This window comes from Zosterops lateralis, assembly GCF_965231275.1.
Source record: "Zosterops lateralis genome assembly, chromosome: 2".
NCBI classification, from domain to species: Eukaryota; Metazoa; Chordata; class Aves; order Passeriformes; family Zosteropidae; genus Zosterops; species Zosterops lateralis.
This window is the reverse complement of record NC_139763.1, coordinates 20,150,641-20,177,234: the sequence shown is the minus strand read 5'-3', so window position 1 is coordinate 20,177,234 and position 26,594 is coordinate 20,150,641. Positions and strand designations below refer to the sequence as shown.

General features: G+C 40.1%; 1 protein-coding gene across 4 annotated transcripts in view; it reads right to left on the bottom strand.

Annotated features, from left to right (window-relative positions):
* The window catches only part of ARHGAP6 (Rho GTPase activating protein 6), a 310,610-nt gene that overhangs the window by 53,804 nt on the left and 230,212 nt on the right, over nucleotides 1-26,594 (bottom strand). For all 4 annotated transcript variants that reach the window (XM_083885135.1, XM_083885136.1, XM_083885137.1 and 1 more), the window contains exon 2: nucleotides 4,945-5,104. In XM_083885135.1, coding sequence (XP_083741261.1) covers nucleotides 4,945-5,104 — 160 coding nt within the window. The remainder of the gene's footprint in view (nucleotides 1-4,944; nucleotides 5,105-26,594) is intronic.

The window sequence follows — 26,594 nt, the reverse complement described above, 5'->3', positions numbered from 1 at the left end:
TTCAAGCCCTTTCACCAACAGGTTCCCATCATACCTTTAAACCCAGGCAGGTGCTCTAGGAATTGAATTAGGGTTGAAGCCCTAATTTCCCATTTGCTCTACTCATAATGCCCTAGTAGTTCCTACCACTGCTTCCAAACACAGGATCAGTGAAGCAGGACAGGACTGTGAAGAGAGTCATTATAAACTTGAGGTATATTTAGGAAACTGATCCAATCAAACCTCATTCAACAATCTCTCAGCTCAAGAGACACCTGGAGCCCATGAACAGAAGAAAATGAGCTCCTCTGCAGCTCTGATCCCAGTTTTACTCTGCAGAAGCCATCTAACTTGAGTTAGTGTTTGGTTGTGAAGACCTTCTGTAAAAAGTTCATTTTTCTCACTACATGTGTGCAAGGAGATACAAAGGACTGTAATGTCACCAAAAAGTAGGCACACCTGAAGTGAGTTTCATCACCATTTTTTCCTCCTATTTTAAAGAGAAGATTGACTTCCCCGAAATGAGAAAAAACGCACTATATTGTAAACATGAACTGCAAAGGAAGCATCACCAGAATGGTACTGTTGTGACATTCAGAATGTCAGCAAATTAAAAAATCTTCCACAGAGTAATTGCATTGGTAAAGAAACTGTGTAATGCTTTGCCTGGAAATTACATCCTCTTGCAACTTAACACATTAACCAACAAGATAAATGATTCTTGCTAGCTTCTGATGGCAAACGGGGGAGTGACATGGGAGCAAAAAAAGAGAAGTTGATTACAGAATTTGAAAGATAAAAGGCAGAAAAGCAAGAGAACAAGAAACAAACGTGAAATATCTCATCATACACGTAAAAATAGTACCTCTTGATCAACTTCAATTCCTTCTAATTACCTACTTCAGTGCTGCAAAATTGTAGTACATTTTAAATTACATGCTGGTTAAAATAGTTCCTGTGGAAATGATCCCTTCTCTGTGACCACAGGATATTTTACTAGATGTTAGTAATGTTCTTCATTAATAGTAATGGTTGCAATGCAGTGAATGAGAGGGATTACATATGATCACATTCAATGCATTCCTACACAAGTGTGGGAATAGATGACCCCTGGAAGAGGTAAACTGCACTAGCTGTGACAAAGGGACCTTCTGAGCATGGGAGGACTGAAGCATTATGAAGAAGCAACGAGTAACAGCACGTCCATGGTTGTAAAGATAAAGCAGAGGCATGTGTACTCTGGTTTAACCTTCATGCAAGCACGTTTGGCACAAACACTTGCTAGCCAAGAACAATGATTTTTCACTTTTCACCATACCTGTGCCAGTAAATGTAATTATTCAAATGCCTGCAGGAAGCAAATGCCCAGCAGGCACATGCATGTTCCAATGTAATTCTCTAAAAAAATTTTGAAAAGCAGCCAAAGAACCACAAAGTCCGAGTCTATACACAGCTTTCTATATCTTCCAATACATAAATAGTTCCACTTGCCTCTGCTCATGAATACTTTCATATGGCATTCCCTGAAGTAGAAGACAGTTGTAGAGTACATGTTTCATTTTTCTGGATCTCTCCAGACCTACAGAGCTCCTCTAGCTCTCTCAGACAGTACTAGTTTTACATCTCACTATTGTGGGTTTGGGTTTTTTAAACAGAAAATGTTTAACAGTCTGTTTTTAACTTGATGGCTGTGATGAAATTTTATTTTATTTGCATTCTTGCATGCCTAAAGTGCCCAAGCCAGTTTCACATGGATAAAACTTGAAATTCCCAGTTTACACATGATGCTCAACTGTGATGATTAACTGGATGGCTACCTGTAAACTCTTGTCATAAATATTCATCCCACACATTTAAAAATGATAGAACATGAGGTGGACTTCAGAGTGCCTCTGCAAAGGGCCTAAACCAATCTGTAATAATTTTGGAATATGGTAGATTCTTAATTCTCCTACCAAAGTACCAGCACAATGTAGCATTATGGATTGATAGAATGATTATTATATATACCCACTTCAAAATATTATTTATTTCTGTTGTCAAAACTGGTGCCAAGCTTTGGAACAGGAATGTACCTTCATTCTAGCTATTACCTTCACTTCTTTCAATAGATGGATTGTATTAAAATTCAATTGTACTGTATTCCCTCATGATGTATATATTAAACACAGAAAATTTCACGATTTGGTCATTTGAAGAAAGAATGCAGATGTGAAATTATTTGTCTCTTATTAATAATCTCACTGGTACATCCAAATTGGAGAGCAGAACTGAATAATCAATTTATTTCTCATTCAAACTGAGCCAAGATTTATATGAACTGATGGGGCCAGCACTAGAGACGGAACAGTAGCCTGGGGTTCCTCACATTTTTAAATGCCTTTTATTTTTAAATGCTCAATAAAAATTTATATTCTTATTTAGTTTCTATGCTTACAATTACACTTTTCTGACTCAATATATCTAAAACTAATTTCATGTTTTTTATTTACCCATGTGTGCATATATATATATATATACACACACACATAGATATATCTATTTTCCCATGTATATATATGCTGTGAAAATAAAAATAGTTCTCGTGTGTGATTCAAACCTGAAAGATTCCCCAAAGAGTTGGCTTTTCATGGCAGTCCCAGCAGGAAACAGCAAACAGAACACAAAAGCAGTACTCACTCTTTAGAAACTCAAAGTTTCTGAACACAGCTCAATGTCCATATGGAGACTGCTGACAAGTGGTGCTCCTCAGGGGTCCATATGGGCACCACCACTGCATGATGTCTCCATCATTGACATGGACAGTGATATTGATAAACCCTCAGAAAATCTACCCATGACAGCAAAGTGAGTGGTGCAGTTGGCACACCTAAGGGATGGGTCACATCCAGAGGGACCTGGACAAGCTTGAGAACTGGGCCCACAGAAACCCCATGAGGTCCTGCACCTGGACCTGGACAGCTCCTGGCATCCATAAAGGCTGCAGATAAACGGATTCAGAGCAGTCCTGCCAAGAAGGGAGGTGCTGGTGGATGAGAGGCTGGACATGAGCCAGCCATGAGCACTCTCAGCCCAGAAAACCAAACGTGTCCTGGGGCTGCATCCAAAGCAGTGTGGGCAGCAGGGTGAGGGAGGGGATTCTGCCCCTCTGCTCTGTTCTGGTGAGACCCCACCTGGAGTGCTGCTTACAGTTTTGGGGTCCTCAGCACAGGAAGGACAAGGATGTGTGGGAGCAGTTCTAGAGGAGGGCCACAAAAATCATCAGAGGGCTGGAGCACCTCTCCTACAAAGACAGGCTGACAGAGCTGGGGTTGTTCAGCTCAGAGAAAAAAGACTGGAGAAATCTTAGTGTAGCCTTTTAGTAATGAAAGGGGGATTAAAAGAAAGATTAGGACAGACTTTTTAGTAGGGTCTGTTGCAACAGGAAAAGGGGTAATGGTTTTAGAACAACAGAGGGTAGATTTAGAGTAGGTGTAAAAAAGATATTTTACAGTGAAGGTAATGAGACACTGGAACAGGTTGCCCAGATAGGTGGTGGATGCCCGATCCCTGAAAACATTCAAGGCCAGGATGGATGGGATTCTGAGCAGCCTCATCTAGTCAAAGATGTCCCTGCTTATTGGAGGCGGTTGGACTAGATGACCTTTAAGGTCCCTTCCAAACGAGGCTACTCTATGAATTTGTATACTCAATTGTCTTGGGTGGCATTACCACACATCCTTATGGTAGGACCTCCATGTGTGTATCTTCATCTCATCGGGAACAGCCATTGACACGTTCAGACTGTCAGAAACTATTGCAATGCCCTTAGTATTCCAGTTCCTCCTATGAATATCCTATAAAATTGTTTTCCTGTTGATCAAACTTTTTTTTTTTTGAGGGACCAGGGGAGCTGGTAAGGCTTGAAAAAGTTGATTAAATCCATCTCACTACAAACTGATGCCTCACTAAATGCATGAAGTTGGACTTGGTTGGTTTTGGCAGGAGTTTTCTGCAGATCCTAAAAAGCTGATGAATACAAAAGCCTGTCTCTTTCACATTTGTTCTCTTCTATGTCATTATTTTCATAGACTGGACAAATTTTTTTTCTACTTAACATAGACTCATTTAAAAATTGCTCCTGTGGCATCACTGTGTATATGCTACCACACAGCACCTCTGGTCAGAGTCAGAGGTGAGAATGCAGCAATCCCTTGTTATTCCTTATGTAAGTATACAATTGCAAAGAAACAACAGGAAAGCCAGATTTGCACATGATTGCACAACAGCTATCTCCGCTATGCTTGATCCGTAGCCTACAGGAAACAACAGAAACTTTCTCATTAGTGAGGTTTAGATCTCTTCCACAGTAACCTAAGTACAGCTTTACCATATACACGTATCCTACATCAGGATTCTGATAGCTGAGCTTCTCCTTTTCATTTAATCTCCTGTTTCCTATGAGTTCAATGTTTTATGCTGAAAATGAACTCATTTTCTAGGAAATAAGCAACACTGTCTTCAGGAAAAGTTGGGCAGAACTCATTATTTGACATAAATGTTTTCACTATCTGAACTAGCAACAGTTGGCTTCCTTCACAGACAATGTTATACAGAGTGAAAAAAACCACTTCTGTGGTAAGATCTACTTGACCTACACAGACATTCAGTTCTGGGTATCAGGAAATGTAAGAAAAGCATTTTTTTTCTCAACTGAGTTTTAAGACGTCCTGGCATGAATGGGTCTGATTTAGATTATCTACCCGGTAGACATCTGCCCTTGATCAGATGATCCCACCCCCAGGTGGCCCAAATTGGACACAGCAGACAAACAACTTTACTCAAAGTTTTTACATAATGACTGTGGTTAAGCAAAATTGAAATAGAAGACAGTATCTGTGGAATAAAAAAAATCCAGTGTTTACTGCTGTGATATGAAATCAGTGGCTTAACAATCTAAACAGAGACAGCTTATCAAGCCTTTACCTTTGGGGATAGTAATCTGACAGCCCAGGTCACAGTCCTGCTGCAACTGATAAAAAGCCACTTCCTGCAGCCGAGCACGCTCCAGCTCCGAGAGGCTTTGAACGGGAACTGACTTCAGCCGAACGCTGCGCCCTGACATGCTGTTCCAAGTGAAATCACCCTACAGGAAATCAAATGGAAAAATATGAAGCATCATATGGTATGCACAGTTTAATAAACAAACTGTCTCTTTTACTGCTAGAAAAAGCAACATAGGTACTTCTCACCAAAATGCCATTTTCTTGGATGTCTCTAACCTTTCAAATATCTTTATTTTCCCTAGAGGAGCATTCCCTAAAAGGGATACAGACATGCAAAACAAGAAATTAATTCTGTCTGAAGCCATTTAATCAAGTATTGTTGCAAAAACATTAGTATTCCAGTAACAAAAAGCACAAAGCAGGGAAAGGGGGGGGAGGAAGCGCCCTTCTCTTCTTTTCCCAGTTTGCTTTCTCTGTACAGAGACTGTCACTTAATTCTTTTCCCACACCATCGGTCAGAGCAGCAGACATCCATGGACAGCATGCACCTTATCTCCCACATCTTGCTAATCCAACTCCAGCAGACTCAGAGAGTGCACTGGCAGAGCCCCTTTTCCAACACATCTCATCTCCTCCATATGACGAGGCTGTGTTTAGAATACGATCAACTAAAGGACAAGATATTCCATGTTTTTGAAGAGCTGCAATAACAACCTATTTGTTAACATTCAGAGAGGAAAACAGCATGAGATATACTGCACTTCTGTAAGGTATCAATTATGCTTGGAAAGCAAACCAAAAGCTTTAGCTGTTGTATATCCCACCTGTGAGAACCTATACAAAAAACTATTCTCCTAGTATTCAGCTTGGGCCAGAGAAGTAATCATCACTCAAGAGAGCACAAAGACAAGCTTAAAGCCTGACAATTAACTTAAGATTTTCAGAATTCATCAAAGCATCATCAAAGAGCACAGATTAGTACAGGGAGAGAAAGAATTTGTTTTTCATTCTAACCATGTTAAAAAATAAACATCAATCTTGTCAGTAAATATAATCTGATGGAGCTGCTAATAATGAAAAAACTCTCAGGCACATCAGCTGGGCTGTAAGAAACCCATCAACCTGCCTTTTATCACAGCATGGCAGACTTACAATTAATAAACTTCACTCTTATTTTCAGTTTAAATTTCAACATCTGTATCTTCATTGCATACTAATTTTTTTTTCACTGTAAACGTATGATTCATCTGTTGTGCACATCAATCTACAGTCAATAATGTCCAGTGACTTTAAAAATTATTGGCTGAAGCTCCTTAATATAAAAATCAGTAAAATTTGACTTTACTGAGCAGTTATGCATCTTGTTGTATGTAAACATCTTTGTGGACACTTCCACATATTTTCTCCATATATGTGCATGTATATTTATATACACATATGCAACCTGTACATACATTTAAATATTTAAATATATATATGCACACCTGTAACTGTGAGTGTATTCACACAGAGATGAGAGACAAAAACCATTAACAAATGTGCAGCACCAGTTAGCAATATGGATTAAAGGAATTACACAATTAACACCCTTTCTTGTGATTCATGAAATACGCTTGAGTTCAGCAAGGATTTTTTTCTTTGGTTTTTTGGGGGTTTTTTTTGCCAGAATAGTTTTTGTAAGTCATTAAGAAATCATAATAGATAAAGACTTTACCTCAATGTCAACAACTGGACCTCTGTATACTTCATGCATCTACTGTGATCAATGTCTTCACAGCATTTATATGCACATGGACAACATAGGCAGAACTTCAGTGTTACCCCAGTATTTGACTACTGCAATTTGTTACTTCATTTTTTTGCCTCTTCACCTCTTCTTGCTCTTCTGGTGCCTTACTGTTGACTAACCAGATTTAGTAATCTCAAACTAAAGGCTTGCACACTGTCACAAGTCAAGCTGTGTAGCTTAACTGAAGCAAAACCAAACCAGTAAGAGTCACATAAACCTTATTTGCAAAACTGCAAGTAAACATTTACATTTTTTTAAAAAGCTGTTGTCATTTACAGATAAAAATGATCAAGAACAGCATCCACAACCAGACAATGTATACAACAAAACTAATTCCTTTCCAACCTTGATAATGCAAAAGAAACTTTACAAGCACAGAAGTATGCCATTCAATCCTCGTGACCATATACTATATAAAGTATTCTACAGTCAAAATGGTACAGACAAAGAATTATAGATTTTTATGGTGGAGTTTAGGGGTATTTTATCTTAGTTATTTCTCTATTTACAAGCATTTTCATAAACAAAAATATCACTGGTATGTCTACCATAAAATATGTAAATTTTAACTCTTAATATTAAAACAGGACTGGGAAGCAAAAACTACACCCCTTAAAAAATGTTAAAGTAACAGAATACATGTCCTGTTTCCTGTAGACCAAAAAAACCAAGTGCAGCATGCGACTTTTAGGAATTACCACAAATTAGGCTAAGTTCCTTAACTGAATTCTGCATGAACACATGAATTATTCCTCTTTATCAGGCATATTTGCCATTGGCAATTTTTAACTCTGGAGATAACTCCTCACCCTCAGCCACTCTGAGGTGGCTCTGTAACTGGAGGCAGTGAGTTGTTGCACTGCAAAGCCCAGCTCCAGCACCAGCCCTGCTAAAAGCAGGTGACCTCAGAGACAGGACTTGCAAGCTGTGGTCCAGCCCAGCACTGAGGTTCTGCTCTGGGGACTCCCCCAGACCTCTGCACAGAGCTGAGCTGCTCTATATGAGCAGAGCACCCAACTCAGCACTACCTAGAGGCATGGAATATCCCACCCTTACGCCCATGCAAGTGGTAGGATCACAGTCCCTGTGATTAAGTATTTAAAAGATGTGCAGAGGTGGCTTTTAGGGATATGGTTTAGTGATGGACTTAGCAGTGCTGGATGTTGGACTTGATGATCTTAATATTTTCCAATCTTAATGATATATATATATATATATATATATATTTTTTTTTTTTTTTTTTTTTTTTTTTTTTGGGTAGGAATTCAAGGATTTGAAACCAACACAAAGGTAAAAGTACCAAACAAGACTATGAGGCCTGTTCCTTTCAACCAGGTTTTGATTCTGCCAGTTTGCAAGGTCCCTCCCCATATGTTCCTGGTGCTCACTGTCATCTGCAACATCTGCACTTTGCAATGCCACAACAGGTTGCTGAGACTAAAGAATGTACAATCACTCTGCCCAATTGCTGTGCACTAAAGAAGACATTCATTTTCAACACTTGATGGGTTTGATAAAATCTCTGCTAGGTCACATTAACATAGGTTTTTATTATGCTAATGGAACACATGACTAATAAAGTAACGTATTTTTGGAAAATCATGTGGTAGGCAGTGCCAATGAAATCTCCTAATCTTTAAAGGCTCAAGAAACATTTCCTTGAAAAATTCTGTTTCATTTTGCAAATATATATAACTGTCTTCTATGAGTCAAAACACAGTACTTGAGAATTTAATCTATTCGAAATACTCCTATGCTTCACAAAACACAAGGTAAAGGCTCATCTTCCTCCCAAAGCTCTGCACAGTTATACAAACAGTCTGTAAATTACTGCAAAATCATCCAGGCTTGGAAGAGGTCCAGAAAAGTCAAGCTCCCTTGAAGAATGGGTGCTGGTGTAATTACATCTGCCTAAAGCTATTCTGCACTCTGTGGGGCAACCAAAGGAGGAAAAGGGCAGCACAGACATGAAGAATATTTTCTGTTTCTCTCTTCATTAAAGATTTTTATGAAACCATAATCCAGACTAAAAGCCTCCTCTGGTTTCTTCCACCAACCAGTCATGTATTTTCCTCTCAAGTCTGCAACTTCAGCTGCCTTTTCTCTCTGGCACTCCCATTAACATCTAACATCTTTCCTCCACTCAACCGAGCAGTTCACTTACCAGGTAACTACCTAAAATACCAGAGCAGGTGACTCAGAAAAGAAGATGACTGGAAAATTGCACCTTTTGCCACTGAAGAATCTGAATCTGTCCATTTCCCGTGTACTTCTTGTCCACAGCCACAAGCACATTTTTAATAAGATACAGACTGCAGTTTTGCTGATACTCTTTCAAGCATTTTTCTAATAGGTTGGATGTTTGGTAGCTCCAAAATAAACATTAAGTGGTACGTCCTGACTTAAGTAACACTGTGCACTTAAATTACTCTTAAGCATGTCTAAGCTATTCTTGTGTTCCTGACCTCCTTCCCCTGAGCCTCCAACAGAAAATCTTGCAGATGTCTTTTAGAAAAGCCTCGTTCTTCTGTCTTTCGTGCCATACAGAAACCAGTTGGCAACTGCATGGAATGCTGAATGTAGATGCAAGTCTGTAGGCAATGATCAACCTTGATTTCTGTGGTTTCAAGCTTTAGTGAGTTATGTGGATGGTGCACAGGTTGGGAAGTAAGAACCCTCACACATCACAAGATGGATAGTGCAATTTTTATCTTATGCCTTATTGCTATTGTTACTGACTTTGGTCTGTACTCATTAGGTAAATACTATTATCAGATTAATTCTCTGCCTTTCATTACTCTTTTGCTCAAATCTATTTGAAACCACTAAGATGAAAACCAATTATTGTCTATTTTTTCTACCTGAGCAACTTTTACCTATGCGCTTGTATTTAGATGGATGCTCACTAAAGAACTGTTTGGGTGTTCAAAAGAACTTGGTGGTTCTCCACAAAAAGATTATATTGCAAATAACATAGCAAATACAGTATTAGAGCGTCTTAATTCTGTTTTTTTAATTACTTCTTTAAGTTTCATGAAACCATGTATCACTGCCACTTTGCAGCCTTTTGCTTCTCATGTCATTTATTTCAACTCTCTCTGCAATTATTTCCAGACTCCTCAGGCAACAACTCTCACAATTTGGCTGTTGGTACAGGTAATTCCTCTCCTCTTCATTTCCCTGGTGTTGCTGTTGGTAAGAACCAAAATCAGTTCTGAAGCTAAAGTCAGTCACTTCCGTACAGATACATATTCTGTCCTATTGAATCAACATACAGAATACTGTTCCTGGACATGATGAGAATGAAGGAGAAGTGGAAAAACTAATTTAAGTAGCCTTTTAAGCATTACATGCAGCTAAGGACTGCATGTAAGCTCCTTTGCTAGTGCCATCCTAAATAACCACCTGCAAATTAATGAAGGGTTAGAAAACAATAGTTTGTACAAAAGTGTGCTATAGGCTGACCCTCTCTGCCACCCTGATTTCAGATGCTCTTCCATAGCCAGTTCAGTGCATTACAGGCAGCACACTGGTTTCCAGCAGGCATTACAAACTACTGCAACCTAGTATGCTCTGAGATCACACAGCTGCTCCTAAGGGTCTGCTCCTACTGCAAAAGAATCCTTTCAGATTAATGAAATGCCACCTCAACACTATACAAAAAGGTACAAGACTTGCTGGGTGACATCAAAGCGTTCAGAGGAAGATATCTAAACATGGATGTACAAAGCACAGGGCCCCAACAATTAATCTTCATTAAGAAAGACTGACTTCACTGAAGTTGTTATCTAGGGTGACATCCTGTTCCCCTTGACGTCAGGGGCAAAATTATTAATATAATGTCGCCACTAGGAAGAGAGTAAGTACAGTCCAGATGATTCTGTTAGTTTGAAGCCTTGCACTAAAGCTGCTTTCTCTCATGCTATACTGTATTTAAGTGTAGTTTTGTCACAAAGATCACATTTTACAAAACACTGGTTGAGATATCAAAACTAGTTAATGTCAATTAATATAACGACTGCATTGCCAAAGACAGACACTTCCTCATACCCTGTCTCATTCTCAAGGCTGGAAATCCATGTACTCAGGACGAATACTGCAAGGCAACCCCTGTGGGAACACTGGAAAGCTGGTATTCCACTTAGGGGAGACAGAATTCACACCCTCAACAGAAACACTTCATCTTGCAAGAAGGCATGAACCCACGCCCAGGTAAAGATACACATTTCAGACTATTACAGTGGTGATTTCCATTTATCAGAGTAAAAACTAACTTTAGTCTAAGGATAAACAGAGAGCAGAACAAGAAGCCTGCTTTCACAAAACTATGAAAATTGTTAAAATAAAGGGAAAAATATTTCCGGATCAACCTTTCCAAGTTTTCTAAATGCCACAGGATACTATTTCATGTTTACAGTATTTAAAAAGCATTCTCTTACAAAACGCTGGTGTTTTATGGAGATGTGTTTAATTCCTCTTCATTAATAAACCTGAATGTTGTACAAAGGTATTGCCCAGCAAAATATTAATCCCTAAACTATGGACTCTGTACTCAACTTTTTCAACAGATCCAGAAAACCAGCCTCCAGAAGTTAGAAAGCTCCCCTAAAATGCACAAAAATATATGGTCAGATTTTTCTTATTTCTTATTTTAGCAGATAGCAATATTTCTTAAGGGATTTATCAGGAAGAACTGCAGTTAAATTAGAAAGGGCCAAATACATTTTTGGAGGTGTCAAAAGAGATACAGAAGACCTTAAGAAGCTCAGAGCCAACTTCAGAATCACAGCTGAAATTTTGTTGGTGTTCACATAAACAGATTTTTGAGTCTTTTCCCATGTAAGAGAGAATTAAGCCATACTGCAATACTTTGAATTTTGCTACAGGTTAAGGGTACAAGCAGTGCTGTCACAAATATGACTGCACAAAGTAACAAGCTGAAAAACTGTCCTGAGGACAACTCTTGCTCAATACTGCAGGTTACAGTAATCCATTCATTCCCTGAGTGCCATCTATTCAAGCTATGTCCTTATGAAATGTAAAGCTTCCTGTGAGATTCTGGTTATTGAAATAGTGCCCTTTCTCCTAAGCCTGACAAGATTAATGTTAAGCAAACAAAATAGTAAGGCTGAAACTATATGTGAACTTATTTAAACAATGTGAATGAAAAAAAAATGTAATTATATGTTCTATCTGGATATATGATCCTGAAGTGGTACAAAATATCCTGGTGAAATAATGAGGATCTCTGCATGCACAGCACAGAAGTTAACCATTTCTGCATCCAATTAGAAGTATCAGTGTCACCACAGCCAATGCTTTGAAGAGTTAGGAGTGGCATCTATTTGTATTATGTTCCATATAAAAGAAAAAATTGCAACGTTTTAGAAGGAAGGAAATTACCTACTATTTAAAAGAGAATGCATGTGAAAGAGTACACATTGTAATTTCCAAGGCTGCAAAAATTTTATCTGCCTAAGTATTGTACACAAAGCTAAAAATACGTATTTGAGTACTTTAGTTTACTTCCTGGATTTTGAGCTTTTAAGACTCATGCAGATTACATGTTCTGACCAGGATACTGTCAGAGTCTCATAACAAAGTTAAAATCAAATAATTTTGTAACTCCAAGAACTAAGATCTGACTAACAGTAGAGTCTTTAATTCAATACAAAACCCTATTCTTATTGTTTCAAGTGGTTCATATCAGTCTTTTCTATAAACTTGTACGACTGACAGAAAGAAAAATGAGATCTGTCGCACACAGGAAAACAGTCGTCCAACTACCTACATACCAGATCTGGCTGGAAAACAATTCTAGAGTGTTATTTTCTTCTCTCTGGAGGGAGAGTGAGGCTGGGTGTGATTTACTTGATAGTTACAAAATATAAGACATCTCTAAATATTTACATTTGGGGAGTAAAGTGACAGCTCTCAGTTACTCAGTGAAAACACAAAGGATTTGGGAAGAAGTCTGCATTACCTGACCTGGAGCAAGAGTTTGAACCAGGCTTTCACACAATCACAGAATCATTTAGGTTGGAAAATACCTCTGAGATCATCATGTCCAACCTTTGACTGGACACCACCATGAAAACTGAACCACAAGCACTGTGTGCCTTGTCATCATTTCTTGAACAACTCCAGAGGCAGTGACTCCACCACCTCCCTGGGCAGCACATCTCAAAGCTTAACAACCCTTTCAGTGAAGAAATTACTCAGAATGCCCATCCAACCTGAACCTGCCAAGGTGCAACTTGAAGGTATGTCCTCTCCTACTGCTGGTTGCAGAGAGCAGTAAGATCCCTCTTGACTGTCCTTTTTCTCCAGACTAAACAACCCCACCTCCCTCAGCCACTCCTCACAGGACCTGTGCTCCAGGCCCTTCCTCAGCTCCACTGCTCTCCTCTGAACATACTCCCGCATCTCAGTGTCTTTCTTGTAGTGAGGGTCCAGAACTGGACTTGGGGTGTGACCTCACCAGTGCCCAGGGCAGGGGAAGAATCACTTCTCTTGACCTATGGCCACACTATTTCTGGAACAGGCCAAGACACCATCGATCTTCTTGGCACCCTGGGCACTGCTGGCTCATGTTCAGCCACTGTGAACCAGCACCCTCAGATCCTTCTCCACCGGGCCACTTCCCAGGCACCCCTCCTCTAGGCTGGAGAGACGCATGGGGTTGTTGTGGCCAAAGTGTCGGACCCAGCACTTGGTCATATTGCTGGCCTTGGCCCACGGATACAGGTTTACCCCATCCCAGACAACTGACCTACTCAGGAGGCCATTGTGTACTCCTACATCTCCCACCCTACTATGCTGAACTTCAGTAGAGATTGCCAGCCCCCTCCAGAGCCATCTGCAAACTCATTACATGAATGGCTACTCTCAGAGCTGACTTGGACACCTCTAACAGTGACCACCCACTGACTGTACTGTGACCACGTGTGCTTCCTCATGCACATTCTCTTTTTCATAAACTGGCTGAGATAAAGGCTGAAAAAAGGCTGTAGGAGTCATTTTCTTATTTAAGGAAGTTTTCTTTGAGTCATGAGTTTGTATCACCAGACAGCAGTGGTGTAGTGTAAGTGACACAAGAGTTCTAGAAGACAGGAACAAGTGCAATTCAAACATGCAACAAGGAAGCAATTCGCTTTTAGAGAACAGGAGTTTCACTTCTTCTGCTACATAATCACTCTAGACTTAGGATTTATCACTCTCACACTATGTTCATGTGTGCAAACACTACCCCCTGTGCTACACACTGATGTCATGCAGCCTGGAATAAGTCTGTACTGCTGAGTGAGTTACAGAGCTCTACCAATCTACTCCAATTTATTGGGACTGCCTTTCTTGCTTTGTTTGTTGAGGTTTTTATAAGATCTGGGATATCAAATTCCACCCACATCAGCAGCTGTTTTGCTGATTCTTTCTCTTTCCTGAAGACCCTGCAAAGACAACTCTCTATGGAAAAGTTCAGAAAATACATGAAGTCTAATAACAAGGAAAAATATCATAAATACAAAGAGGTGGCTTTGAACTCCTTAGTATTATGAATACTTTTCATCCATGCCATGGATTACTTTTCCTTCTATGCAACGAAGCACAATGTGATCTCTTTTTGCAAAGCACAGCACACTACATTAGTTTAATGCAAAGCACTATTTTGGCATTTCTTACAAAAAATTTACTGTTTGCACACATGATTCTGCTAATTTGCCATTAAGTTAAGTATCAAACAGAGTTTAAATACTTTTTAAGAAACCACTTCAACTATACCAGAACTATACAAGCAGCTCTGAATGGATATATAGCTATAGCTCAGACTGATGGATCTTCTATGTACCTGGAAAGATCACTAAAGGACACCGTGAAACTCACCATTGTCTATCAACATGAAGGCTTGTTAAAAATGTGACTTTTAAAGTAAGAAATGTAAAATGGATCCACACACATAAAAACACTGTGCTGCAATATCAATTCTTAGGAAAAAGGTGTATTTTCTAAACTGCCCCTCCAACCTGAAAGACCCCAAGTTCAAACTGTGTCCACCAGACATTCTTCCACTTCTTTGTTTTTAAACAGCTCATTTACTTTGGACAGAAAAGGGGAAAAACAGCCATAAAGTTTTTCACTGTTATGAAAAACAGAAACAATTGCTAGAGTTACAAGCTCCTCACAGACTGAGGCAGATGATGAACGGCTCTGGGTCTCTACTTTCTTGTACACAGTTAACTCAAATTTAAAAATGCACCAGTAATACAGCCGTGGCCATAAAACCTGATGCTTACAGAAACTGTTATTCGCCAAAATGAACCTATGCAGCAGCAGCTGTCATGCCATCAGCTTTCAAAACCCCTTTACCCTCAGCATGTTTTGCTCACAACTGCCTGGGTTACGTGCCCTTCATGCACAGAGCATACCAAAAACAATAAACATGTCACCACAGACTCCAAAGCAAACCACCTGACAAAGCCACTCAAATACAAATCAGCCTAATTACAGAGTTTGGTTTCCAAACATTAATGTCACTTCTCATTCCATAGTTTCATTACTCTCAGTCTTTATGAAAATAGGCACGGTCATCAAACTGGTCTGAAAACAAACAGTATTTGAGGGCTCTCAGTTTGTTGACGGATTTCCAGAGCCTGGTAAGTACTTGGTAGTGCCAGCTTTTTTCCCTACTGAATTAAAGATGTTCACTTCTCTTTAAACCCATCTAGAGCCCAAAAACATTAAATCTGATGTCACCATGAACACCACATTCAGATGACCTTCTCCATCACACTAACCTCTATCCTAGAACACATAAGGTTATTTGGTTTCCTTACCCATTAACTGAGTTCTCTTTTGTCTTCAGTGTTCTCTAGTATTTGATAAAACCAGGCTTGTATTAAGGACACAGATCCAGATATGCTGTATCATAAAATAAATTAAGAATAACGTTGTTGACCTGCCGCTGTGCAATAAGCAGCTGAGAGTGAGCCCAGCTGGAGCAGCTGCGAATCCCAGGACACCTTTTTGCTGCCAGACGTCATGAATCTTAAATAAGAAAAATTATCTTTTCCTTTCTCCGCTTTGAAGCAAGCTGAGAGCCTGGCCCAAGGAAAAGCTCAGTTACAAAGGCAAGTTGTGACTGGGTTCCCTGTTTCTTACTCCAGAGAGGTGCTGAGATAGTACCTGTGAGGAAGGGGCAGATCTCCTCCCAAAAATCCTTCAGCCTGGGGATGTGCAAGCTCAGAACCAACTGCAACTGCCCCAGCTCTCACTCTATCAGGAGAGCCAAGAATGCTGGACACAGCTGCCTTGGCACCTTAGAACACAGCAGAGCTCTCAGCAGCTTCTGCTCGACCTTCTCACACAGAGCTTTATAAAATTCCTTTGAAAACTTACTCGGGCAGGCCAGCTATAGTTATAACATAATTTTGATAACACCAACACAGAGACTGAGCATTTTACATAGTATGCTAGGGAAAAAAAATCCTTGATAAAGTCGCTGCTTCATAAATAATGTCTGTCATGTTCACAGTCCCCATACAGAATGCTGTCATCTATAGTGCGTGGGCAGAGAGCGTAGGAAATTTGTGAGAAACAAACAGTGAATCACCAATTATTGTGATGGCAGCTCTGCCCTGTGTGGCTTTTCACCAAGTCATTCTTCAGCATGACAAGTTTGTTTGTCAGCTGGCACAACCTAGAGCTTCATCAGATTGCACACAGAACCACGGGCTAGAGTTCACCGCAGCGGCAAGGGAAATTACCTAGTGTAACTCTTTGGATTTTCTTCCCTCCAAATATCTACTAAATGCTTTGTCCACCTCTAAATCAGCAGGCTGAAGAGCTGCCCACCAGCCAGGGTATGAGAGCCCCAGCTCAGAAACTGACACAGTGCCTCCTGGGTTGACATCTTGGCCATTAACCTGGTTCCTGGTAGCACCAAACTTGGACATCAGATGTCCCTAATTTTGGAACCTTATGAAAACCCAGGGAAATCAATGCAGAGACCCCAGCATTTTCAGTGCTTCTTAGATCCAACATCAAATCCTCAAATTATGCAGCTCCTCACCTCCATTTCCAGCCTCTTTCCACACTGTTGCCCAGGGCTGAGAGGTGCCAAGACCAGCTGGTGTGCTGCACATTAGGCATCAAACCATACATGATTTCCCAGGCAAAACAGCTGCCTTATCTGCAGAGAGAGCTGAATAACCTCAGCAAAGGACTGTCACTGACTGTCGAGACGCTGCACCAAAGAGCAGTGTCCTGCTAGTCCTCTCGTAAATATGCTGTACATTTGTAGTCCTTGCCATCTTTCTTCAAAAATAAGTTTCTTTAGGCCACATATCCCTTGTGCCAATATTCTTTGAGTTTCCTTAATGAGCAAAACTCTGCTATTTATATAACTGGAAATGGGGTTGTGCTCCTTCTTGAGCCTGGCTCACTCAAACATGTGATGAAGGAACTGCCATTTCCAGCTCTGCACAGCAACTGCCCTGCAAACAAAGTATCTAAAAACCATCAGCCATTCTTGGTGGCCTGCACAAAGATAAAATTTAATGTCTGTGAAGCAATGGGATAGCCTGTCTCCCTTTTACTTCTGAGCTCCGGAGATGGGTTTTCTTTCCTTTATCTTAGATTTTTAAAAAGTGCAACAACATTGGAATTACAGGCACAAATTCATATTTATTGGAAATACAAGTTGAGTTTCCTTCTTAAAAAAATAAATTCTGCTTTGCACCTGGATTCTTCAAGTTATTCACTATACACTGGAAGTGTTTTCCGGAAAAAAAAACCCCCAGGGTTCTTTGGGACACACTGTCTACACTGTCCAGTTGAACTTACTTGTATATAATTTCTATTAGCTACCAGCACATCTACGGAGTTATTTTTCCTATTTCAAACTACTTTTTTTCAGTAATGCACAGCTTATATTTAAAACAGGCTACCAGAATTAAATGTTATAACACAAAATGTTCACAGCTTATGGAGAGGTTATATAAAATATGCCCTATTAGCAACAAAAAGGAAGAAAATGAACATTTGCTTTGTTATTTGGATTAAATTCTTCCCAGAGCACTCAAAAATATTCATCTTAAAATTTTGAATTGAGCTTGGCCTAAACTCACATAGAAAAATTACATGCTCCTGAGCTGTAACTTTGTCTTTCACAGACAAGGAGTGTGGGACTTTTAGTTTGTTTCTTAATTGTGCAAAGTTCCAAAGACTCACTCACACTCCGGAGAGGTGCAGGATTAAGAGAACCAAATTAGCAGGCATTGAGAATTCCTCTGGCTGATCTCTTGTTACACTGATGACCAATTCTAGACATAAATGCCTCATGGGACTGTCAAAAATAGCTTCGGAAACAGAACTGACCTAAAATCTCATTTTTTTTCAGAGGAAAAAACATATAGGAGTGTGTCTTAAAAGAACACTCATGAAAGATATGTTTTCTGTGGGCAATAATAATGGCTGATGAAAATCTAAAAAACGTTTGTAGCCAATAATGATGTTTTAGGTCCAAAATGCACTGGTGTGCCTCATGGGGGCTGCCATTCAAGAACTTTGTATGTATAACTTTGTCTCTTTCCCCTTGCAAGCAGGAGTTTCTGTGGCAGACTCCTTCCTCCACCTCAGGGATGGCATCGCACCACCAAAATCCCTTCAGGCTCATTAGAAAGAACCTGAGGTATAAAACCCCCTGCAGAATAGCTTCTAGGAGACACAGCAGAGCTATTATGAATGAAAACATACTGGAACTTTGCATTTCCATGAAAAGTAATGGAAAAACATTGACTAGTTTAGGCTTTCCTGTATTCTTTTTTGAACCCTACCGTGGAGCCTGAGAGACAGACTGAGCATCCACAGTCATGCAAGGTTACATGCACTAGGTTCAGCTGAAACAGCTCACTCAAAACCAGAAATAAATAAGAGAAGTACAACAACCTCGATTAAATTTACACTTCATATGATCCTAAGACCTGTGAAAACAGAGAAGTGGTTGCAAGTTGCATATGCAAAAAAGGCACTTTAATTATATCTCCACTGTCTGGTCCAGTAACCACAAAACACCCATCTGCTCCAGACACTCTCTGTCTGTGCCTCGCAATCTCTAAAAAGCAGAAAGCAAATAAAAACCCATTAAATATATTTAACTTGGGGTTTTTTATCTCTTGATTCTAAGTGTTATCCATCACCAGAAAGTGATGACTCCAAAAGAGATGATGTAAGTACTGTGACAAGTTATATTAGACTCTAATAAAAGCCCATACGTTGAGACAGACAAAGAGAGAACACGCAGCATCATTCCTCTTTCCAGAAAAGGAAAACATCATAAGGAGCTGCAGAGACTAAAAAGCAGATGGAGGAACCAAAGCTGGGTTTGTTCTGACATGCTGGTGCTGTTGCTGTAATCTCCACGAAGAGTATGCTCTGTATTTTCTTGAAGACTTTCAAAAGCTATCAAACATACTGAGTCATTGCAATATCCTGAAAACACCATTTTACAGCTTTGTTTTTATAAAACCAGAGAGCAGATTTTATTTTTAGTGCAGCTCCAAAATCCAGGTGTGACGAGCAGGATTAGGTACAGCCCACACCTCATCGGTCACTGAACCACAAGGGCAAATTCTCACCTTTGGAAGTGTTTAGATATCTGACCTGCAGAAAGCAGAGCATAGAGAGAACTATGAACTTCACTGATATTTTGGAAAATGATGCACTAGATTTTAAAAAAGAGGTTGCAGGAAGAGTCTTGTCCAGGCCCTCAGAGGGAGCTGCACGGCCAGGGAGAAGCTCAGAGCAGCTCCCCAAACCTTCAACCACAGCTCCAAGTCCTGTTTCAGAAACCAAGCTCAAAGAGCACAGGCCCTACTCCCAAAGCATTTGAAAAGACACGTCTCCATCCACAGCCTCCGCAGGAAAAACAAACATAAACAAACTCGAAGGTCGACTGAAAAACCTATTTTTAGACAAATGAAGAGCATGAAAGCTTTCCAATGTCCTCTCCTTACCCCCTCTTCTATTTCTTGTCTTCCCCTCCCCTTACTCCCTGTATGCCTTGGCTGTTGACTGTCAATGCTCTCTGCTCCTATTTAAAAATTTTAATGGCAATCTAGCAAGCATCCCAATCCAATTATTTTAATATGTCTGTGTTAAGTAGTCACAACAGCTCATCTTATTGACATTATTATTACTGCAATTAAAATATACATTAGTCAGCTCAAAGATCCACATAAGCCTCTTTGAATTTTACCTTTTGTAATTGATTGAGCAAAGTGCTTAGTGGACTAAACAGGAGTGTGGACTTCAAGAGCCAGTATGAAGCTCTTGCAGAAAGAAGGCATGCAGACACAGGAAGTTGAAGAGCTTTCACTGCAGTATCCTTGTAAAATCAACAACTGCCTGCCAGGCTGAGCTTCCTGCTGGATCTCACACTGTTGCTGAACAAAGAACTCCCCAACCCATAGACATGTAACAGTACCACGCATTGCTTTTGAACTTTTATCAAACTCTACTCACATCAAAATATCACAGCACTTCAGCTTACTATCAAAGATTTCCAGTAGCATATAGGTCTAGAGAGCAGATTGATTTTGAGGTTTACAAAGTCTAAAGAGCTCAAATCTGCATTATGCCCTTTAATTAGCTAAATAAGATTATTTGATACAACTCATTAATAATCACAAAGAATACTCAAGAGAAACTCAATCCAAAAGCCTGTATTTTGAAATAAGAGGGATTATACACCTAAGTATCATTGCAATACGCTTCTAACAGGCTGTGGATGAGTTTTAGTTAATTGCCTTAGTCATGCTCTTCATTCTCCAGATCCTCAGGGATCTCCTAGAGGAACTCCTAGGGCACTAGGGGGAAGAATTCACCTTATGCCAACCTCCTTCAGAAGTTACACACGCTTTAATATAATTGCACATGTGTACTCACATAAATGTCCAGCTCTTCAGAGAAGTCACCCTGCCTTAGCTGCAGTATGGCAATTTTCAATAGCTGAAGTTGTTGCTATTTGTTCAGAAACAGAGGACGACAGAAAAAAACTGATATAAATAAAACTCTTTAAGAGCCTTTACTCAGGTCTGAAGAATTCAACAGCTGCATCCCATTCAAAAAATGGAACAGAATAAATATCCTCAGCTACAAGAATGACTTTCCAGGGACCAAGCTGAAAATTGGGTACATTTCTAAAAGAAGACATTGATTGTAAAGGCATTTGCAACACTTGCATATTTCGTGGCATTTTTATGAGTTAAAATATCTTTGTGGTATCTGGTATTTGCTTTAAAGCTTTATCTACAGGAGGTATGTGAAAGTCTAGGCACGTCTCACTGTATGTATTTACGTAAGGAATACATGAAACTCCAGTTGTTGCAGAGAGAAGCCTGCAGGTGTGCTCTCTGTGCTTTTGGAAAATGACAGCCTGAGAACAATGCATACAAGAGAAGTTTTGGTAAAGATGGATACAGCTAGTCAATAATGCTTCCAGCTGGAAACTGAGGGAATAATAAAAATGAAGCATTTGTTCAATGTATAACTTTGTGTTTATTATTCCACAGAAGGCTACTTCCCTTACACTTCTCTATTCAAATCCTCCACTGAATAAACATTAAACATGCTTTTCCCCTCTGACTTTTCACACAGCACAGAATTAATGAAAGTGTATGTTACCGGTGCTATTACTCTTATCCTCATTATTACCATAAATAATTCATTACAGAGTGAACTGTATTATCCTTCAGGAATCCCTTAGACTATGTGAAATTTCACCCTTTCCATTTGACAGAGAAATGAAAGCCAATAATAACAGAAATGCAGGCTAATTATGGATGTTTCAAATGCTGACACATCAGCTGTGGAGCAGACCAGACCTGCAGTGGGATTGCATTCAAAATACCACTGTCACTAACTAGACATTCTCAGCACCACTTCCAACCAGCAGTGAGAAACAGGAACTTTTGAGGAAGCAATTAATTTCATTTGGCTCACAGAGATAAGGGCAAAACTCCAGAAATGCTTTTTTCCCCATTTCCTCCCATGCAGGGAAGGAGTGCAAGGTGGCCTGCACAGAGGTGCAGCCACACTGTGGCTAAATAGCAAACATGTAGTGAATGAATCAAATTCCTCCATTAAATTTCATTTTCCCTGGCTGCTGAGCACCAGTAAGTCTCCTCCAAGCTCTGACCTGCGCTAGTAAGGCTGCAGATACATGAAGTTGCTTCTCAGTGGCCAACTCCACAGCTGCTTGATAAAACATGATTTTGTGGCAAACTTGCCAACAAGTTTCCCAAGGCTGAGCATTTGTTCAGCCCCAGTCCCAGCCCCTCCCACAGTCCTCTGAAAGAAGTGGCTTGGGCAGATCAGACTGCCACCACTCTCAGTGCACTGACCCATCCTAACAGAGCCCAAACCACACTTCACACAAAGCTGCAGACCTTGCACTGAACAGCTCAAGGCTATAGTTCATGAAGTTCATGCCCAACAGTGAAAATGTCAGCTGCAGATGAACCTGCCATTGCTCAGCTCGTTGTCCGCTGTAATTCCCTGAAGTCCAATTGCCATTTATAGTGATGGGGCTGGGTGGAGCATCCCTGGGAAGAAGGAGATCACAGGCTGCATTCTTCAGCTGCAAGAGAGTCATTTCCCCTAGGAGCTGGGCATATGCTGTGCTATTATGAAACAAACAACAGTTGGTCACAGTTTTCAATTATAACTACTAATGGCTTTCAACTAATTTGGTGCCAACCTCAAAAAGAATGGCTTGCAGCAGCACAAAAATTCACCCTGAAAACTGCCCCAATGAGTTCTGTTACTAAGGATGTGAACTTCCGCAAAAATGAAGAGCAGTACAGAGAATAAAATACCAGATGAAGCAATAATATACTCATTACGAGTTCTGATGCATTGTGGCTATTTAACTAACAGCAAGTACTAAAAACCAATATAAATCAATGCTGCTCTAAGCTCTTTGCCTTTTACTGTCTTCACTCAAAAAACTACCCACAGCCTTCAAGAGGAAAAGTCAAAGCTCTTTCAAGTCCATGAGAGACTTTGCTATTGCTAGTCTGTCCTATACAGGAGGCATTCAGGCTACAATGGGCTGCAGAAGAGTAGAAGAGTGAAGTGCAAAGAGCAGAGAATCCAAATGTTGCACTGACACAGTTTTAATACTGTCCTCCTCCCTCATCTTTTCTAAAGGGCTAAAACTGCCCTCTATCTGAAATCAAATCAGAAAACAATAGTACAAATACCATCCATTGTTGACACTTCCAAGAAGACTGTATGAAAGCAAATAATCTCCTAAATTGCTTTCCAAAAAAAGCTCAATTTTTGTGCTTGTTAATAATTACAAAAGAATTTTCTCAAATTTACTGATGATGGGAAAGAGCACTGCAGTTAGAACATTGTTTTCTTGTAGAGAACTGAAATAACATTTTTTTCCAGATTTCCACAGAGATGTTCAGTGGAAAAATGCCCAGTATTCTAAAACATTTCTCTCTGGAAATTAATTTCACTCTTTCCTTGCCATAGTATTTTATGGATATCTAGAAAAGCACACAATTAAACAATATACAGCCTTTGAAAGCACATTGAAATATTAATTTCTGATACTTGAAATGTCTGACTAGGTTTATTATACAGTATTCCAAATCATTAAATATTTTCTACCAGCATAAGAAGTCTCAGGTTGTTTATTAAAATAGTTTCCTACCACTGCACCTGAACAGGATCAACAAGTTCTGTTTGGGTTAGTTTTTTTATACAAATAGGTGCATAAAAAAGAGGAGTGAATGCCTTCATCTAAACCTTAAGCTCTAAGGTAAAAGACTAAGATGCCAACTATTAAAGCATGACTGCACATCTCAGGTTCTCATTTATTTTCAATTCTTCCGGTAATTACAGAAGTAATTCTAAGAATCATCCATCATCCTGATGAAGATGGCTTTACAAAATGTGCCTACTTGTTTTTTTACTGTACCATGGGTGAGAGGGTAAGAATCATTTCAGATGCGCAAGATGAACAGTTTTTTTAAACCTTATATTACCCAGACAAAAACCCTCAGAAAATTATAAAAGAAAGAGGGCAGAAGACAGTAGAATGAAGAGGGAAGAGGCACTGACCCAGCTCGTTTATCTCACTGGAGAAGAGAGCAGGGATACATTCCAGAAGCGGTAATCATTTCAATCACAGCACTTCACACAACTGATTTGAGTTTGCTTCACCTTTTGCAACAGGAACTGATACGCAGTAAGTGTTCTGAGCTCAGCAGTGAGCCAGGCAGCCACTCTACCACCTTCTTGCTGTCGCTGCATGAGACAAGAGGCTCCTGCCCAGGGGGAGAGCTGACAGAAGCGGGGCTGCAGCCACAGCTGTCCTCCCCCCTAAAAGCTCAGTGTCAGCATCCTACCCCCCTAAAAGCGCTCACTTCCATCACTGGGACTCAGCCATGAGCTGAGGGGAAGGTCCTGAAGGCACGCAGGCAACCTCAGCTGGCACCACTTTAGGTTTCTAACCGCGTTAGCCCATTTTTCTTCAGTGTTTTTCTCTAGTCCTACTGCCCTGTGGCAACTACTCTCCCTCCTGCCCTTCAGCCCTGCAGGACTACCACAAAAGGAAAACAACTGCTGTACAATACAAAGGCAAACTACAAACTAAGCAGCTCTTAACATCACAAAAGAATACAGCAATAAATCAGAGGGATGAGGAGGGAAAAGGACTGTCATTTATTTTCTGCTTAATACCTCTCCTCTATTACAGCACATACAGTATTTCAGAAGCAGTATGATTTTAAAGATAATTACCCCTTGTAAAGTGTATTCCCTTTTTACCCACCTGTGATGAATCATTTGAGGCAACTCTAGAGAATGGCAGTCCAAGTTGCATCCCACTGGCCAGGCTGCACCCCAAGGGAAGATTCTGTCCTGCTCCCTAACACTTCTATCATCAAATAGCACAGCCTCTCTCTCAGTAGACAACTATTTTGCTGTATAATGGAGCCCTGGGCTGGCCATACAGACTTGTCCTAGGCAACACCAGGGATTTGTGTTGCAATCCCTAAATTAAAAAAAAAAAAAAATTAAAAGTATATTAAAAAAAGTATTTGCCCTTATTAAAACATGATGCACAAAAAGCATTTGATAGTCTACTGATCTGTGTACCTACAGCTGCTTAGATTTATCTTATGCTGGCACAAAAACAGCAAATGCTTGAAATAAATACAGGACTTTTTTTTCTTAACAAAATTCTTGAAAGGTCACTTTGTAGTACACTGCTGTTGAAGAAAACATTATTAATCAGGATGTTACCTCATGTTTTTGCTTGAGTATCTTGTTTCATAATTTAGGATTCACATTTTGAATGTAAAAAATTATACTGAGTGTTTGTTCCCTACTGACCTTACCACCAGATTTTCTCATTCCAGTTTGAATTAATAAGGCTACTAAATCACTTCACATTTGTCCTCATGTAAACACAGTCTCAATCTCCTGCTTCACTCTTCCTCACAGACTTTTCTTTATATAAAAGGATTCTTCTGTATAAAGACATACCTTCTGCATAGATGATAAACTCCAAACTGCAGACATTTACCTTGCCAATAGTGCTGTGTTGCTATCAAATGCCAAGGAGGGAGAATTTATTGGCTCTGCTGACAGCCACCATGGATTTTAAAACTCCACAAGCCAAGGAACATTCATCTAAGCCATCATGTGGGTTTTGTGCTGTGCTGGACCTAGACCTGTTTTCTAAATCTTGGACTCTGCCTCAGCAGTAAAACAACCCCAGGGAAACCAGTGCAAAACACAGATACAGCTGGAACCTTGCAGATGCTGTAAGGATTCAACATAAAATGTGGAAGCAGATATGTGTGTGTCTGCATTATAGATATGGGTATGCACGCATCACCAGTTGAACAGAAAAATACCTTACATTTAGAACAATTCATTGACAAAATGGTAATAACAGAATGAGAACACTCAGTCGTTCCAGATTAAGAAGCAGATAGAAAAGGCTGTTCACAGGAGCCTTACAGCTTTCTCCTATACCCCTGATTTCCCACCCAGGCTGAGTTACTGTATGCCTCTAGGTGTGCTTGGGCAGCCTACAAAATTCTCACTGTGCTTTGCTAAAGCACTAGCAAACACATCTGAAACAGCAACAAAAACCCCACCTACTGAAACTTGTAACAGTACGAGTTACTACCTTTTTTAAGTTGCTGTGTATTTAGCAAGTTTCCATACAAAGGTACCAACAGGGCCTGAGCATAAAGAGAGCCATACAGGATATACAGGTTACATGGTCCATTACAAGGTGGAGTGTTTTCCAGTGGGTTAAGAGCTAACCTCACCCTCTTTATTCTACTGTGATAGTGAATATTCCTGCCTATTCTGTCTGTATGGTGTCATGCTCTGAAGATTTTGGAGGTTTCTAACTGCTGGCAGAGACAGATCCCAGTGTCCCCAAAGGGGGTTGTAGAGCCTCAGAGAAGTTAGCTTTGGTCATGGGGCTGTCACTGCTGTGCCAACCCCGAGTGGAGAGCAATCACAGCTTCATGTACATCACTGACAGAAACTTGTACTTTATAAATATTCACCAGAAAGCGTGTGACCCTCAGGGTTGTCCCTACACTTAAAGGAACACAGCATAGTGCAATTATTACCTGTGTCAGCAGTGTTAACTTGCAGCTGTGGAAAGACACTCTCTGCTAGCTCCTGAACAGGATTAAAATGAATGCATTTGAAAAGTGTTTTGCCAGTCAAAGAGCACATGTGTGATTGGCTGCCTTAGCTGTACCATCTGCTAAGCTTCAGCAGCCCCGTGATGTTCCCAATTC